The sequence below is a fragment of the Stenella coeruleoalba genome, assembly GCF_951394435.1.
Source record: "Stenella coeruleoalba genome assembly, chromosome: 16".
In the NCBI taxonomy this organism is placed as follows: domain Eukaryota; kingdom Metazoa; phylum Chordata; class Mammalia; order Artiodactyla; family Delphinidae; genus Stenella; species Stenella coeruleoalba.
This window is the reverse complement of record NC_137162.1, coordinates 58,345,954-58,364,632: the sequence shown is the minus strand read 5'-3', so window position 1 is coordinate 58,364,632 and position 18,679 is coordinate 58,345,954. Positions and strand designations below refer to the sequence as shown.

Below are 18,679 nucleotides of genomic sequence, written 5' to 3'. Positions count from 1 at the left end.
TAATTTCATTCTTTTACATATAGCTGTCCCGTTTTCCCAGCACCACTTTGAGGAGGCTGTCTTTTCTCCATTTTATACTCTTGCCTCCTTTATCAAAGATAAGGTGACCATATGTGCATGGGTTTATCTCTGGGCCTTCTATCCTGTTCCATTGATCTATATTGCTCTTTTTGTGCCAGTACCATATTGTCTTGATTACTGTATCTTTGTAGTATAGTCTGAAGTCAGGGAGCCTGATTCCTCCAGTTCCGTTTTTCTTTCTCAAGATTGCTTTGGCTGTTCGGGGTCTTTTGTGTTTCTGTACAAATTGTGAAATTTTATGTTCTAGTTCTGTGAAAAATGCCATTGGATCTACCAGTTTTTAGCATTTCAACATTTTCTTTCTTTATGTAAATAAATATGTATATTTTTCCCCTGAACGATTTTGAAGTATTTACCCTCTATTTGAGAAATTTAGAATTTATACAATCCTGTTTACTGATATATTATAGATATTCCAATCTCAGTGATTATTCTAATAGTCTTTTATAGCTGTTTGATTTTATTCTCAGTCCAGCATCTATAATGATTACATGTTGCATTTATTTGTTGTATTTCAAACGGCTTTTCTTGTTCTTTTTTAAATTGTGTTGTATTCCATTGAATGGATTTATCATATTTTATTCCACCAGTCTTCTGTGCATGGACATTTTGTTTCCAACATTTTGCCATTACAAATAATGTCTCAAAGAATACTTCTGTATATGTTGTTTTATATTTGTGGACATGTATCTTCAGAATAAATCCCTAGAAGTAGAATTGGACTACTAGATCATCAGTTACTGTATCTTTATCTTACAGATTTCTCTTTGTTACCTTTTTTTACTTCCTCATCCCTTTAGCACTAAGCATACATGCATTTCTTTTATACTCCAGATATTTGGAAGTAATGTAAGATTTTGATATCTTTTGACTTTGCATATTGAGTATTTTGCTGAAAAGTCTTAGAAAAAAATAGATGCTGTTTACAATAACTAATACAAGTATTAGAAACCTCAGGAATTTGAGCCTAATTATAAAAAATAACATATGAATGAAAAGTATGCATTTTAAAATAAATACAGTGATTAATTTATAGCAAAGAAATTAAAGTTTTATGAGACTAATGAATTAGAATTTTTAATACTGTTTATTTCTGAATAAGTTGTTTGTTTAGTTAGTTGGTTAGTTTTGGCTGCGTTGGGTCTTCATTGCTGTGCAAGGGCTTTCTCTAGTTTCAGCGAGCGAGGGCTACTCTTTGTTGCAGTGCGTGGACTTCTCATTGCGGTGGCTTCTCTTGTTGTGGAGCATGGGCTGTAGGCGCGCGGACTTCTGTAGTTGTAGAGCGCGGGCTCAGTAGTTGTGGCTCGCATCCTGTAGAACACAGGCTTAGTAATGTGGCACTTGGGCTTGGTTGCTCCACAGCATGTGGGATCTTCCCAGACCAGGGCTTGAACCCGTGTACCCTGCATTGGCAGGTGGATTCTTAACCACTGAGCCACTGGAGAAGTCCAATAACTTGTTTTTAAAACAACTTATTAGACGTGAACGTAAGTTTAGCATATATATATGTGTATATATACACACACACATATATATAGATGAAGTACAATATTAATGACAGCCACAGCTAATATACATCATCTACTTTGTGCCTGGTACCATAATGCATATACATTAACTTAAATTACCTAATTTAATCCCCAGCAGCTTTATAAGGTGTATTTATAATTTTTTTCCTCATTTACATATGCGGATAATGAGGCCTAGAAATGTTAAGTGACATGGTCTTACTTGCGCAGCTAATTAGTGGCAGAGGCAAGATTTGAACCCACACAGTATTCAATATAGATTCTGGGCTTTTAATGACAATGCTTCACTACTTCTATTGGACTCAGTATTATTTTTCTGTATCAAGCCAGTATTGACCTAAGGTCTGTATGACTTTGAGTTCTTAACCACTGTGTTCTCTTTCTTTCCCTGAAGGAAGTATAATAAGATTTTATGTGGTTGTTATATCAAATTTGTTATCATAAGTGGTGATACAGGATTGAAATTCCATTCCTAACAGCCACAGCTGCTAACAAAGCAACGCTTTTATGCCACCATCCTTGGCAGAATACTGAACTATGTGTACCATTTTTCTGACCCATTAAAATTATTTATGTTTCTCTTTTTCAGTGGATGATTCAGCAGCCACACAAAGCAGCAACATTTTTTGGATGCATCGGGATAGATAAATTTGGGGAGATCCTGAAGAAAAAAGCTGCCGAAGCCCATGTGGATGCTCATTACTATGAACAGAATGAGCAGCCAACAGGAACTTGTGCTGCGTGCATCACTGGTGGCAACAGGTCAGTGTTATTTCAAGGGAAGCACTGTACTAATTGACTGTTTAACCACTGGTAAAATCTGAATTCAAATCTGAGTTTGGAATTTAGACCTCATGTTTGTAATTTATTTTAATGTTTAATAAACTCTTCTTCCTAGTATCATTTTTCCTTAAAAAGTTTTTTTTTACCTTTCTTGAACCTGTTGTTATCTTCATGAAGCGTAATGAAATGAAAATTTTGAGATTATCAAGTCCAGCCTCTACTTTTTATAATTAGGGTAAGAAAAGGAGCGCATTTTATTCAGTGTTTTGTAGCTAGGTTCTTGCCGAACTGAATGTTCTTTTCAACATATCCTGAGATTGGAATATTAAAATACATATATACACATATATATTTTTTAAATATATAAAATATTACATTATATCCAGCCTCATATAAATTAGGTCATCTAAAGCATTTCTGGCGAACAGTCATCTGCCCATACTAAACAACTTCCGTCATGGGTAATGCACCACTCAAAAAACAATCTTTTACATTTCTATACAACTTCACTTATCAGAAAGTTTTTCTTTGTGTGAACTTGAACTGTGTCTCTCAGAACTTTCCATGCATTGCTTTTTTTGGTGCCTTTTGCAGCTACATGTAGGTATATCTTCAGTACATTCATGCTTTGCTAACATCATTAGCATACTGCTTATCAGCATGGGCTTTTTTCTCCTTTGGAAAGGAAAAAAAATAATTTTCCTAGTTATTATATTGTTAGAATCACCAAAGATGGTCTCTTTTAAAATGGTGACTCACTAGATACTTTACATCCCTTATAGCTAAAAATATTGTCTGTCCTCCACCATTTCCTATGTCCCTTTCTTCCCCTTCTTTCTTATTTGTCTCTTTGTCTTCTTTTCCTTATTTCCTCCCTTATCTCTCCTCCCCTTGCTCCATTCCTCCTTTTTACCTCATATGTTTTTGCTCACTCTTTGACCTCTCAAATGTATGTTAAAGACCTGACACTATTCTGGGCAGTAGTCATTAAATAACTAAAATATAACTTTCAAAAACAATTAGGGTACCAAAGCCATTTTCAAACTTTCCTGTAACTTTATTTTTTGGGTGTAGGAGAAATTTATGATTTTAAGGTTTTAATAAATAAAACCATCAGTTCAAACATTGAGATATACTTATTTAGACCTTTCCCCTTTTCAGTTTTTCTAAAAACCAACTTTAATAGGCAGGTGCAGAGTTTTCCCATTAGTGAGAAATGTGTCAACTTTTGCCTCTGATACCACTCCGGCTACAGTAAAATTGCTAATTTGTTTTTGTATGTTAAGTTGTTATTTTAAAGAACAGGTATGATAATATTAGGTCTTCCATCAACAGCTTAATTTATATACTCATATAATGGTTATGGTGATCAGTATTAATTAGGTGCTATTGGAAGTCAGAAACTGAGGGAAACCCTCGCTGTCTAATTCATTATGCAAATTGTGGAACCTAATAGATTTGGATAGATTGTTTTAAATAGAGCTAGGAACACTAACTTCCAGTGTCCCAAACTCAGGTTAAGGGAATATTCTTCTTAATCCAGGTTCTTATTCTCCACAAACTCTGAACCAGATAGATACACTTGGATAGTAAGAATACCTGTATTTTCTTTTGGAGGAACTATTTAGTTTCCTATCATGAGTAGTATTTTTTTTTATCAAAATAGAGTTTAGTAGCTCATACCAGAAGTATTTGCTTTTATTTAGTAACCATTTTTTTGTCAACATTTTGCAAGAGTCATGATTACTAAAATATTTTTTATAAATTAATTATCCTTAAATTTGTAATATAGTTATTTTGCATATACATGTATTGATGAATATCACTCTTATTTGCATTAATTTAGTTGAGCATAAACAGAATGTATCCTTCAGCTAGTCTGATGGCATATGAGTGAGTACAAATATGTTTTGGAAGAGAATTGATTTATTTTTTTCAAAAGAGAATCTAACCATATTACCAAAATCTTAAGTGATGAGATGATGTATTTGTGGGATGTTTTTAACCACAACTGTTAACTAAAAAAAATTTGAAAAATTGGCAAGTTTTTTTTTTTTAATTTGTGGGTCAGAAGGAGGGGGAAAAGTGTTATTTCTTTGTCTGTAACATAAATAATTATTGTATTAAGTTTAATTGTTGGACAATAATAAAAAGCTCTGTGTGGCACTTGGAACAAGATTTTAAATGTAATATTCTGCTTAGATTTTCAGCTACAAAACTGGAACAGTGCAGGGAGTTTTCAACTATGAAAACTAATATTAATTTATTCTAGCCCATAAAATGTAATGGTTTTATGTAATGTAATGTAAAATGTAGTGTATTAATAAAATTAATCCCTCATAGTAAATATGGTCTACATTTATATGTGTGTTTTGTAAAATTAATCCCATACCTTGCTTTTAAAGCATTAGATTAAATATCAGTGGATAATATGTTGATATTTGAAAACTGAAGTTTTTAGTTGCATATATATTTTTTTGTGTGTAACTACGTAGTAGCTATTTCTTAACTGCATTTTGAACTATTAAAAATGTAGAAAGTAGATAATTTTATTATTTTAGTATCAAAAGGAAGCTTAAATGCCAGTTTCTCAAAATACCAGATGATATTTAGAGCAAGGATTAATGTCCTTGTTTATCTCAAAGGCAACAGAGAAATCTTGAAAAGTTTTCAGAACAAAAGTAACTTTATGGGCTTCCCTGGTGGCGCAGTGGTTGAGAGTCACCTGCCGAGTCAGGGGACACGGGTTCGTGCCCTGGTCCAGGAGGATCCCACATGCCGCGGAGCAGCTGAGCCCGTGAGCCATGGCTGCTCAGCCTGCGCGTCCGGAGCCTGTGCTCCGCAACAGGAGAGGCCACAACAGTGAGAGGCCCGCGTACCGCAAAAAAAAAAAAAAAAAAAAAAAGTAACTTTATTTACATTTATTAAAATCAGTATACAGCAGTTTGAAGAATTAAGAATAAAATTAAAACAAATTTTACAAAAATGTTTTTAGTTAACTGTATAGTTATATGACAAGTTTGACTATATGTAATTTTTGTTATTGTTGTTTTAGATCCCTTGTAGCTAATCTTGCTGCTGCCAATTGTTATAAAAAGGAAAAACATCTTGATATGGAGAAAAACTGGATATTGGTAGACAAAGCAAGAGTTTATTATATAGCAGTAAGTATTTGCCTAATTCAAATTTCTGGTACATATTTACACTATAAATTATAGTTGTTAGCTGAGGTACATTTAAAAATAATTGTCTCTGATTATCCTGTAAATTCTTTACCCATCTCAAAGCATATGCTAGGTTCACTATTACAAATACAGAACAGAAATATGATCATTCTGTGGTAGCGTGATCTGTATTACTTATCTTCAAATATACCTCTTTTTAGATACATTATACATAGATGTTTTTAAACCAAGTATCAAATTCTGTATTAAATCATAAGGTCTTTGAAGTAATTCTGGAAATTTGTATTTTTAGGCTACTTGTTGTGAATGATGCCATGCATTGTGTGTGGAAATATTATTAGCAATATCAATATTCACTGCAAACAGTTTGAGCTTATTTGATGAAAAAACTTAATTACTATTTATTCCATAGTAATTATCATGACACCTTTTAAGTTAATATTTTAGAAACATTGATCATGACAAATCTTTTAAATATCAGAATATGGGCAGCATGTAATTTGAATTATTAAGCCTTCTGGCATAAAAAATAATTGGTTAAGAATTCATTTCTAAAATAAGACTGTACTAAAAATTCTCCTGAATTAATCACCCTATGAATACCTTGTTTTTATTTAATATGAGTTAAATGTGGCTCATCACAAATACTAAGTAGATACCTATGAAAAATTAAAAGTACTTCATTTGCATATACGGTTTTGATATAACAGCTGCTGCCATTTACTACCTGAGCTGTGAAACAGCTGGTAAGATGCATAAAAAATTGATTATCCAGTAGGAACATGTTTATTGAAAATATAATTATTTCTTTCAGTCTAGTGTTAATGTCTCCTACAGCATGTTTACGTGCACTGCTGTAGGCTTTACAAGGTTATTGATTCCTCTGTATAGCAAATCCTACCCCTTTATAACTGTCAAGTAAATGCTTACATTGAGAGGATTATATAGAGGAAGGTCATGTTACCAACTATTCAGGTACAGTTTTGTATAAAGTGTAGAGTGATCAGTTTTGTTCAAATTAATAAAATTGAACTACTTCTGAGACTTGTATATTCAGCCAGAAACAAGTATCAAAATGTATTCCAGTTGATCTATCTGATTGTAGCTGTTAGCTCTTAGTTTCTGTTTCAGCTGTTTCATAAAAGAATGCTCTTTCACATTGCCAGGTAAATCTATAGTTTGTTCAGAGTTTGGCTATTTTTAAATAGTTCTGAAAATAGTAGACTCATATTGGATACCTGGGATGCTGTAGATGCTGTATATTGTTGGTGAACATTCAACAAATATTTATTCTGCTAACAACTAAGAACATACTTCTTATTCATCAAAATCTGTGAAATTTCTTCTGAAATGTAAAATTATTTCCACAGACTTTCAGCATTTCTTTTAAATCTTTAATTCCCTTTCAGCTCAGAGCATGCAGTCTAGTCTTAATAAGAAAACTGCAAATTTAGATAGAGTAGATATGTATGTCTTTACTTATTTCAAGAAATCAGGTTGGCTTCTCTACACTTTCAGGTTCTGTAGTGTCAGCACTCGTCTTACATCATCATCATAAACTTCAGAGGTTCAACAACTTGAAATTGTGGGAGCTCCTTATACAAAAGGTTCTTGATCTGAAGAAGCAGCTCAATATATCTAACACATTTCCATAAGTAAGATGTCTATCTGCATTACATAAAATAAACTAGATCTACATACTCAACTCTTCTTCTCACTGTTCCATGAATTAATAATGGTCACAAGCGTTAAGAAAATTCAAAACCTTCCTCATTTTCTCTGTCACATAATGCATTGAATCTGCAATTCACAGCAAAAACTTTCCTAATAAAAAGTCGAAATGGAATATGCATATACCAGTATTCTCTTTCGGTTTAAATGAAGTGTTGACATCTTTTTTACCTTCATAGCAGGTGTCCCACTTACAGCATATAAACTCAGTTTTTCCATGTTTAAACTGAATTCTTTGTTAGTAGGTTTTTAGGGATTACTGGTTATGCCAATAGCTAATTACATGTTGAAAACGTAAATCTTAGTTGCTCTTTACCTTTATAATCAGATTGGCATATGTCTGTTTATTCTCTTATATGAAATATTTCTTACACTAGCCCTCTAAGACTATGATATTTAGGAAAGGTTTATGAAAAAGATGAGGAAATTGGAGCCATTAAATTTCTAAACCATATATTTTCTTTTTTAAGCAATATTAATGTGCTGTGAAAAGTGAGAAAATTAGCACTCTAATTTCATCCTGCCTCTTGATATTTGTAGTTATTTTCATTTTATTTTTATATTTTCAGTGTTTAAACATTTGGGCCTTTTTTTTTTACTCCTGCTCTGTCTGCTTTACATACTTGTGTTGCTGTCTGCCATTTCTAAAGTTATGGGATATAGTTGTAACACCTGTTTCAATGCCCTTGTCTGCAAATTCTATCATATGTGTTTTTTTCTGGTTCTTGCCATGGCATTGGGTTGTTTCCTAATGCACATATGCTAAAGACTTGGGAAAGCCCTGCAGATCCTGAGTTCTCATTTTGTACCTCTTTCTTCAAATGGCTCTCTCCTTTCCAGTATGCTGCCCTTGCACGTGCTAGCTACCTTGGCTTTCCTGAATGGAGACTACTGAACTCTGTTTAGGTTCTCTCTGCCCTGACTGCAATCTGGAAATTCTCTCTAGGAATTAAGTTTGAATAATTGTAGGGATCACCTTATCTTGTCCCTTATTTGATTACTGTCCAATTTCTCAAAATTGATATTTCCTATATTTTGTCCAATTTTATAGTTGTGTAAGTTGTTTAAATCCATTCCTCATTCTTTTCGTCTTGGTTGGAATTAGAAATTTCCTGTTTGGTTTTGTTTTTCCTTTTTTTTAGATGACTATTTCTGCCAGATTGCCTGACTTTTTCTTTGAATTTGAACAGTCTTAAGGTTGATTCAACCTAAGAAACTCCCTAAATTACTGTTCTAGATTCTATAAAATTATCTAGCTGTCACTTTATCATTTAAAAATAAATTTAAAAGCTCTTAGCTAGTAGATAACTTTTCATCCATGTATAGTAATTTTTCTAATATTATCAGTCAGTCCTTAATAGTGTTTTGGACTACATTGTGAATACAGTGGGATTTTGCACAGAAATTTATGCATTATTTCTAAAGAGTTTTTAATGAGAAAAAGGTTCCAAGTTTTAAATACATGGTAAAACACTAATCAGCTTGCAAGTTTGGGCTTACATAGGGAGAAATTTTAACTTTAGAGATCAAACAGATATTTAAGAAATAAGTTAACAAAAGCTTCCAGTGCCATGTGACTTACTTTGCATAAACTGTCACCCAATGTGTGTTCTTTTTTACTAATTCAAAATTAAGCACTATAATGGAAGAATAGTGAATCATAGTTTGTCAATAATTGTTTGAGAATATGGGACCAGTAGTTTGAATTTTCCTTTGACTCCTATGCATATTTCCTTCTTTCTGTGATTTTTCCAGTTCCAGTGGCTTATTACAGATCTTCTTTTACCCTGTCTTTAATTTATAACTCCATCTGACTGCTTTTATCTCTTTTCAGTCTACAATCTTACCATTTTGGTTAATACAGTTTTTGTGAGGGTAAAGTTTTAAATGTTACTAATAGTTGCTTCTGGAATAACGGGAGGTATGATCATGGATAATTGGAGGAAACATGGTTTGGAGAAGTGTACAACCTTGGAGGAAAGGAATAGAGTTCCCATATTTGGTAAGAAATAGGAGTTTTTGCATGTAAAGGACAAGCAGTAATCAATAACAACTATTTAGGTCTTACATCTCTCACTTTGTTTGTCCTGGTTGGGTTTTCTACTAAAATTCTTAATGACTACATGAGTAATAATTTATCTTTGTAGAACTGTTACTTAGATTCACAATTAAATATCTTTGTCAGTAATGTGAAAGCAATAACTAAATTCATTAAAATGAGTTGATAAATTATAAGAAATCTAGTCTATGAGATCATTTGGAATTTTCATATTAGAAGTTTTTCAGTGAACATTGAATAACAAATTAGAATGAATGTATAATGAAATAATATAATTGCTGTTTTTTTAGGATTTGGTTTTCTTTTGATAGCATTTACTAAAAAATATTCTACAGTATAACATGATTAGGAATTTTAAAAGACATTTGATTATGTTCAAAATTGTATCATCTAGTATTCTAACATTGTCATGAAAAAATTTGAGAAAGGTTCTAATGAAAGGGTATGAATTTGTCTTGTAATGGTGACCTAATAGAAATTAGAGTAATGTACAAGGAAATGAAAGATACCTATTAATTTAATATATATGTATGAGATTTGTACTACTCCCCCCCCCAAAAAAAATCTGGATAGGTGAAAATAGAAAAGTTTTGCTCACTTATGGACAGTTACTTAAACTCATTGCCATAAAACCTTATTACACCATAGAAAAAGCCTTTGTAATATCATCTTGTGAACGCTGTACTATTATAATGAATGTACTTTGGCAAAATAAGTAAACAAATGGATTTTTTTTAAGTTTAAGCTATTTAATTGTGAATGATAATGACTTCATAGGTCACAGTTCTTTATAAAGCATTTAGCTATGAATGAATTCAAGGCATTTTTGGAATTTATTAATCTTCATAATAGTCTTCTGAGATTATTAGTTAAGGAGTTGGATGGTTGAACTACCTCTGACTTTTCATTTTATCAGTGTTCTAAATGCAGTTTTTGAACGCTTATGTATTGGAACTCCCATTGTATTGGTCAAATCAGAGATCATCATTTGGCTTTATTTCTGCATTTTTTTATTTCAGGTTTTTGACTATACTATTCTGGATTGCTTCACTGACTTCATTAGGGAATAATTGTGAATTTCTAAGCCTTTTTAAAAATTTTTAAAAATATCCTTATAGGTGACATTAACTATTACATTTATAAATTCAAAAAATAAAATAAGAAAAATGTGTTTTTTTCCCTTCTATCTGGAGCATTACATGTTTGTATATAATTCCTGACATTTAGTATAGTAGTACACCCAACCCCCGCCCCTCCTTCCAACCCTTATCCGCCGTTCTACTTTTTGTGCTTTCAGTTACCCATGATCAACTTCAACCTGAAAATAGTAAATGGAAAATTCCAGCAATAAACATTTTATAAGTTTAAATTGTGCACCATTCTGAGTAGGCTGATGAAATCTTGTGCCATCCTGCTCTGTCCTTTGTCCAGCGTCCCCACACTGTATACTACCTGCCCTTTAGTCACTTAGTAGCTGTCTCAGTTATCAGATCAGTTGTTGCAGTATCACAGTGCTTGTGTTCAAACAACCCTTATCTTACTTCATAATGGCCGCAAAGTGCAAGAATAGTGCTGATGAAAAAAAACGTAGTATATAAAGGGTTCAGTACTGTTGGCAGTTGCAGGTATACACTGGCGTTCTTGGAACGTATTCCCCACAGATAAGGGGGTTGTTGTATATATATGAATCTTTGTCTTGCAGGAATTTAGAGTTTTATGTACCAATTTGATACCCCTTCAAGTAAAGCCCAAAACTATGTGGTAAAAATGTCTATCCTTTAGCTTGGATATAATATAGAGACAAAGAAAAAGACTGATAGTTGTATTGCTTCTTAAGCATTAGTATTAGAGTTTAATTTTTAACTTAAAAAAATTTTTCCTTATGTTATTGATGTCCAGTGAGTTACACAAATGGTTACTGTTCTTACTTCTTCCTTATTAGAGACAATCTTTGATTCATACTAGAAAATTTTTCAAACAAGAATGTGATTTTTAGAAATTCTATTTGTACTTATTTTCAGTTTGTCTAGAATTTTTTTCTGGCAAGTTAAACTCTTAACAGTATGATTTTTTAGACTAATACTTTGAATTTTTATAGATAAATATTTTCTCCAAGTAGAGCAGTTTACTCCTATATTCCTATAATTTTTCTTAAGTCTTACTTTTAGCAGTTGTCAAAAATAAAACTCTACTAGGAGGAGGGAATCTATGAAATATTAAAGTAAGGTTATTTTCAGCTAAACAGATAATCTGTTTACTTATAGTAGAAAAGTAAGATAGTGTTGATTAAAGAAGTTTTGGGCTCTAAAGATAAAGATTGGAAGTTTTTGTGTTTTGGATTTGTGACATTATAATGCAGTCTTGGAATTTTATGTGAGGTTGGAAACCACACTACGTGCTAATTGCCTTAGAAGGTAAGAAAATAAACGTATGTATAGCAATTAGTTATTAAGGCAGTAGGTTCTTATATAGAGCCTCAAATGAATTAACAAACCATCTACTGAAATATTTACACTTCAGTTTACTTTATTTATGTATTTCAGACCACTCAGCAATTGCTTGAGAAAATGTTTACTAAATCTCTTTAATAAACATCTTTGAGAGGGAAAATTTATAGACATTGTGATGACAGTATACATTTTTATGTGCTAGTTGTCACATCTTTGAAATTGTATATAAATTGGACATAGTCTAGTATCTGTAGAAGTATATCTGTTTTCTGACATATTTTACTGTATACAATCTTTATAGCTTAATATGATTTAACCCATATGTTCTGTTGTCTCTATTCTTCTAGATAAATTAAATTGGATTTAATCTCTTTATAGCAGCTTTATTGAGATATTTATATACTGTAAAGTTTACTGGTTTAAAGCATACAATTCAGTGATCGTTAGTATATTCACGGAGTTCTGCAGCCATCACTGTAATATAATTTTAGAACTTTAACATCACCACAAAAAGAAACTTTGTACCAATTAGCAGTTATTCTCCATGGTCCCTGCATTCAATCTTGTATCCACATCTCATAATGGTTTCAGTGATATTCAGGTATTATGGCTATAAATTATATAATTGTTCCTAATTAGACAAATAATGAATTTATATCTTTGTTCTTTGACATATGTAGTGGAAGTCATAATAAGTCTTTGTTTTCTTCCTATTACCTCTTTCTCTTTTGCAGGTACTCTAAAGAGTGTCTTCTGAGCTTTTGTTCTCATTTATTTGTTCTAGATACAATGTTACCATGTTTTGGGGTCAGTTCTTTAAAATGTCACTTAATTTTTTTTTTTCTGATTTGGCTGAATGACATGTTGTAGATGAAGATTTTAAAATTATATTTGGTAAAGTGGGATGAAAAATGAGAAAACAGTTTTCTTCCTTTCCAGTACTTACTCAGGCATATTAAATCCATATTTGCTGTTATCCAGCTTCAGACCAATACAGGTTTCTCAGCTATATAACAGGGCTCATTTGACTCTAACCTCTTGTGTCTGTCATGTGTTTTCTCTACCACTTGGACATATTCATGTTAACTTTTTCACTGACATTGTCCTGATACAATTAGAAACATTAGCAAATCCTAAATAGTTGAAGATATTCTGAAAGATAGATTGCTGCTTTTCCAAATTGCATTCCTCTTGTACTCTATACAGATTGCTGACACAAGTTTTTCTTTAAATTTTGATAAACGCTTGAACGCTTTTCCCTGTAACTCTCTCCCATCTTTCCCTATAATACCCTTAGCCCAAACATAAATTTTGTGTAACCTCCCACCCCTGTTTAACTCTGCTGTCCTGACTAGTCATTTTGTGTATTCATTTTTCAAAGTATTATTTCTTTCTTCATTCTATAAACAATTTAAGACCAACTTTACTATTGTTGTTAAGTTTAAGGGACATGACATAAACTGTCACAATCAAATAAAATATAAAATGTATAGTAACCCACCAAAAATATTTTGGTTCAATCTTTTCAGAAAGATGCACATATATAAAATAAAAAAGCACCATATATTCTGTACTCATCCTACAAAAATAATTATTTTTACAGATATGTAGCTCCTTTAAGGTTAACATTTGACAGCTATAATAAACTAAATTGAATCTTAAAAATATTATTTTGCTTAAGAATGTTGACTAGCGTTTCTGAGGTAGATTGATGTGCTTAGTGTAGTAGATTTTAATCTTTTCTGAGTTTTGAACCATTCCAGAAAAATTTATTTACTCATAAAATTTTAATATAATTTTTGGTAGTTCATAGATTCAAAAAGCCTTTCTGCTAATTAATGGAGCCCAGTTCAAGAACCTCTGTTATAGTAAATAGTGAATTAAATGATACATAATCCAGTTATAGTTCCATATTAGAAAATGTCCATTCTGGATTTCTAAAACTTTTCTAGTTGTGCCTCTATACTTGTTTCCTTATATCACTCAAGAATTGTTTTTTGTAAAAATATGTTAAAGTGGAGAATCAGACTTAGTGGTGAAATGATGTATTTAGTGCCAGTGATAGAAGAGCAGAATTCTATAAAATTATTCAAATATCTTTGAACCATTTGCTCTCTTTTAAAAATATCTGTATGTTTTCATTACCTGAGTATAACCAAAGACCTAATAATGCTAGTGCTTCTTTGTAAATATTCCCTAAAGTCATTTTTATTTCAGTCTGTCAGGGTGGTCATTGTGATGTTTTCAGGTAGACTGTAGCATTTTTACTTCCTCAGATGAGCCAAATTGGGACTATACTTCGTGGAAAGTTTTTTTAATATAGTATGTAGACATTGGTAAGAATCGGAATGTCCACTGACTTATTAGTTTCACAGATGCTTCCATAATACTTAGTGTACCCTTGGGTATGTTAAATTATCATACCCTGACAGCAATCCTGAAACATGCCAATCTTATAAAGCCATATTTCTGAGAACTAAAGCAAGCTTTCAGCGAACCATCTCTGACATGCCATGTTAATTTCCGTAACTATCATTACTGGAAGTGGTAGTATTTCTAAGGAATGGAGAATCTTGATAAATCTACCAAGTAAAAAAATATGACAAAATGTCTACCTTATCACTGGGTTTCCAATTATGAGGTTCGGTTTCTTTCAATCCCAATTGAATCATTTCAAAAATAATGATAAGCGTCTTTTTTCTCTTGTCTTGAGTTATAAAATAGTTATTTAGGTGTACAATATATCAAAACAATAACTTAATCTATTTTCATTGTGTCTAGTGTTCATATTGTGAATGAAAACCTCATTCTGTCATCTCATAGTATATTTACATATACACATGATTTTTGCCTTAAGTAGAAAAGAAACAGCTGACAGATACCTAGGTTAATTTCCTTTTTAAAATTGCAGCAAACTGTTCTGTGATTCTTTTGTGTGTTTGGGGTTATTTTGTGGAGAAAGAATTTGTCAAGCAACATTTGAGGGACATTGGCCTTTTGTACCCTTTCCTAAATAAACTTAAACAGAAACCTGTCAACTCAAGAATAAAATATTTCTTTGTAAATTCTCACCTGCAAATTATTGATAATGGAAGGAGCACCTTTTTAATCCTTATATCCCCCTACTCCTCAACAGCTTTTAGATTGTAGATAAACTTCCCAGCTCAGTAATTAACTGAGCTCAGTCATCGCACCCCATATCATGTGATTTTTTTTTTTCAGTAGAATACATTATTAGAGCACTTACACAGCCAGTCTAGCTGCAGCAGCCCAGGCGGCAACAGCAGTGCCATTTTTCACAAAGGAAATGTTGAACAGGAGCCAAATGTTTGGTGGCAGTCTGTTGCTAGGAAATCAAGGTCCTGAGGCGATTAATGACAAAGCAAGCAATAACAAGAAGGCAGAATTACAGATTTAAAAGAGAAAAAAGTGGTTGGTGTTATAATTACCCAAAGAAATCCGCACTCATTAAATTGGCTGTTTTTATGATTGACTTTAATTGGAGGTTAGCTCAGATATTTAGCTCCTTTCCCACCCCTTTAAACACACACAGGCACATAATCTGTAGAACTGCAGACTTGTTTTTCTAAGCATTGAGAGGAGCTTGCCCTGTAATTTGATCCCCACTGACAGATGCATTTTCTATGCTGCCATTTTGAATTAACCTATTGTAGAACAATTTTCTTCAGCCCTGTTGAATAAAACATCTAGTCTGATTACCTCCGATGGATTTGATAGAGTAAAAGAATGTACTTCTCATTGAAGTAGACTGTTTGCATGGACTCTACTGATTTTGAACTCTGCCAGTAAGCACAATCATTTGTAATTAATTTTCGAAGAAATTTGTGGGGAGGAGGTAATGAGAGTCACCCTTTTATAGTTTAATGTTTGGGCATCTGCATCAAAACAGTATTATTCTTACAAGAAAGTGTTATTTTTCAATAAGATGTTCATATGCATTTGAAAATTTTTTGTGAATCTTCATCTATACTGTTGATAATTTTAGGAATAGAATCTTGTACTTATGTGCTCTAAAATGACCATTCTTCCTCCCCACCAACAGTATTTTAATTATAGGACTCAATATGCTTCAAAGCAACCTATTGTGAAACTGTTTTTAATATATAAAATATTTAATTAAAAAGATTTTAAGATCTGCCTGCTTCAATAAATCTTTGGTATATGTATCAAAAAGAAAAGAATTCCTTTATTTAAATTTTCTATGGTTTGATAAAATATATTACCAGAAAATCATTGATCAGTCTTTCATGTACAGTACCGGATGAAGCATCACAGTTTATTTACCTTTCAGAAGCCTTAAGAATAAAGTTACATGATGCCACTGCTCTCCAGATTTTTAATCAAACCCTGGAACAAAAGAGCCAAGCACATTCTATCTGACAATACACACAGCGCTAATCAGATGCCAATGCCAAGCTGTCTGCTTTGTTAAATACTTAGCTTCCTAGAGGCAGGAAGACAGCTGCTATAAGTATGATGAAATTTGGTAGTTCAATCTATTTTTACTACCCTTGGGCTGCTAAGATACTGTTAATTTAGACCACCCCAATTGGTACACTTTAGGAAGTTTTTTAAAGAGTTTGTAATTAAAATGATAAAACATCGTTATTACATTGAAAACCTTCTGTAAGTTTTACATTTGACAGATACCTACTGAGATAACCCCAGCATGTAATTTACAATGATATAATGGTTGTAATTGCATTTTGGGGAAAAAAAAAAAAGAGGAACTATAGGAGACAAGTGCTTCCTTTAGAAGAGGCCAAATATTATTTAAAACGTTAACACAGATACTACCACCAGGGGGAGAAAGCTAAACTTAAAGTCTTTAACTGATGATAATACTGCCAGTAAGTGGATTGTGCTGCTTAGACCCATATAGTTAACCATATCTCCAGATGATACTGCCTTTGGGGACATGATTCTCAAATTGTATGTGAAATCTGTACTGATTTAACAGACTACTTAAATGTAAGTAAAATGGAAATTTCCAAACCTCATTTTTTTTTTCTTTTAAGAGAGGGTGCAAATAAGCAAGCTGAAGATTTTTATTATATTTTTTAAACTGTCAATCTACTTGAGCTATCCTTCTGAAATTGAATTCTTCAGATCTATGATATTGGGTAGCTGTCAGTGTATCTACTAAGATTAAATAGTCACATAATTGATATACCAAATTGAGTAGTCTGTAAGATAATTTTCTAGTTTATTGTCCCTACACTGTAGTTGTGGGTTTGTTTTTGTTTTTGTTTTTTAAAATGTTTCTAGTAAACCATTTACAATTCAATCCTAAACATTTGTGTCAGCAAAGCTTACAGGGTCCTTCCTTGGAGAATATTTTCTAAATGTATAAAATAGGTGCTTGGGACTAGAACCCAACTCCCAACCATGAACAATGTAAAGTTGATCTCATACTCTCACATGTCTTTTCTCCAGTCTAGAACTCTGAAGTGATAGATTATAAGCACTCAACCATAACTTTTAAGCATTGACTCTCCTCACAGTTTTAGGTTTTATTTTGTGAAGAATCATGACTTTTAATTTTTATACTCTGATTTTTAATCATTGAGATGTTAAAATGACGAGTGATAGGGAAAGAAAATCATTAACTACAAAGAAGACACAGGTTAATTTTTTGGATGATAGAACTGGTCTTGTGTGGTACTATAGTGGTAGGTACGTGATCCTGCGCATTTGTTAAAGCCCATAGAACTGTACATCACAAGGAGTTAACCTGCAAATGCTTTTAATGTTGGGAATCCTAGGATTAGTGCGGACTTTGACAAATGAATCAACCTGTGTTACAAATATATGACATCACCTCACTGAAGGGGTGTAGAAAAAAGGAGCTGACCTAAGTAACTTTGGAAAATGGTGTCTTGACTGGAAAATGTTAAGTTAAATACAGAGGAACACTATAGAAACACTGTATTCTACTGGGCAGATTTGTTTCTTATAGGAGTATGAGTTTTAATAACTCTGAGCCCACTTTGCATATATACTGGAGTTGGATAAATATCTAAATAAATGATGGATGGTGGGATTCAGGTTTCTCACTGTCAGAGAGGGATGTTACAGATAAACAAGATAAGCCAGGGGGGAAGGCTAAAATAAACCCTGTGGTACTGAGTTAGAGTTGGAGATAATAGTATGAATTTATGTTCAGCTTAATATGTATAAATGAGTAGATGGAGAAATAATTACAGGTACATGTGTACACATGGGCTAGTGTACATACATGTATTTCCTAGCTCTGTCAACTGAGAAGGCTTAGAAGCAGTGATACCTCAATAGCAACAGACACACTCAGCACCCAGATCTGGGTTTGAAAATACTATTCTCCACTAAAAGGATCCAGGGTTCCTTGGAGAAATGGCTGATCCTAGGACAGGGAAAATGAACTTGTAGTATCTTGTATTCTTCCATGAAACCCATAACCCTGATCTAATCACGAGAGCATCAGACAAATCCAAACTGATGGAAATTCTACAAAATACCAAACACTACTCCTCAGAACTCTGAAGGTTATAAAAAATAAGGAAAGACTACGAACTTGTCACTGATAAGAGGAGACTAAAGAGATATGACAACTAAGTACAAAGTGGTTTCCTGGATTGGAACCAGAACAAAAAAGGACATTAGTGTAAAAACTGGTGAAATATGAATTAGGTCTGGACTTTAGTTAATAGTAATACACCAAAGTTGATTACTTAGTTTGGACAAATGTGCCATGGTAATGGAAGATGTTAACATTAGGGGAAACTGAATGAAGGGCATATGCAAACTCTCTTTATTATGTTTGGAGTTTTTCTATAAATATAAAATTATTCCCAAATAAAA

The 18,679-nt window shown here is 32.6% G+C and overlaps 1 protein-coding gene across 8 annotated transcripts in view; it reads left to right on the top strand.

The window, feature by feature from the left end:
* Nucleotides 1-18,679, top strand: part of ADK (adenosine kinase) — a 502,280-nt gene that overhangs the window by 247,678 nt on the left and 235,923 nt on the right. For all 8 annotated transcript variants that reach the window (XR_013824278.1, XR_013824279.1, XM_079900202.1 and 5 more), the window contains 2 exons: nucleotides 2,200-2,372; nucleotides 5,449-5,557. Coding sequence is in view for 6 of the 8 variants with exons in the window: in XM_079900202.1 (XP_079756328.1) it covers nucleotides 2,200-2,372; nucleotides 5,449-5,557 (282 nt within the window). In the remaining 2 variants the exon portion in view is untranslated. The remainder of the gene's footprint in view (nucleotides 1-2,199; nucleotides 2,373-5,448; nucleotides 5,558-18,679) is intronic.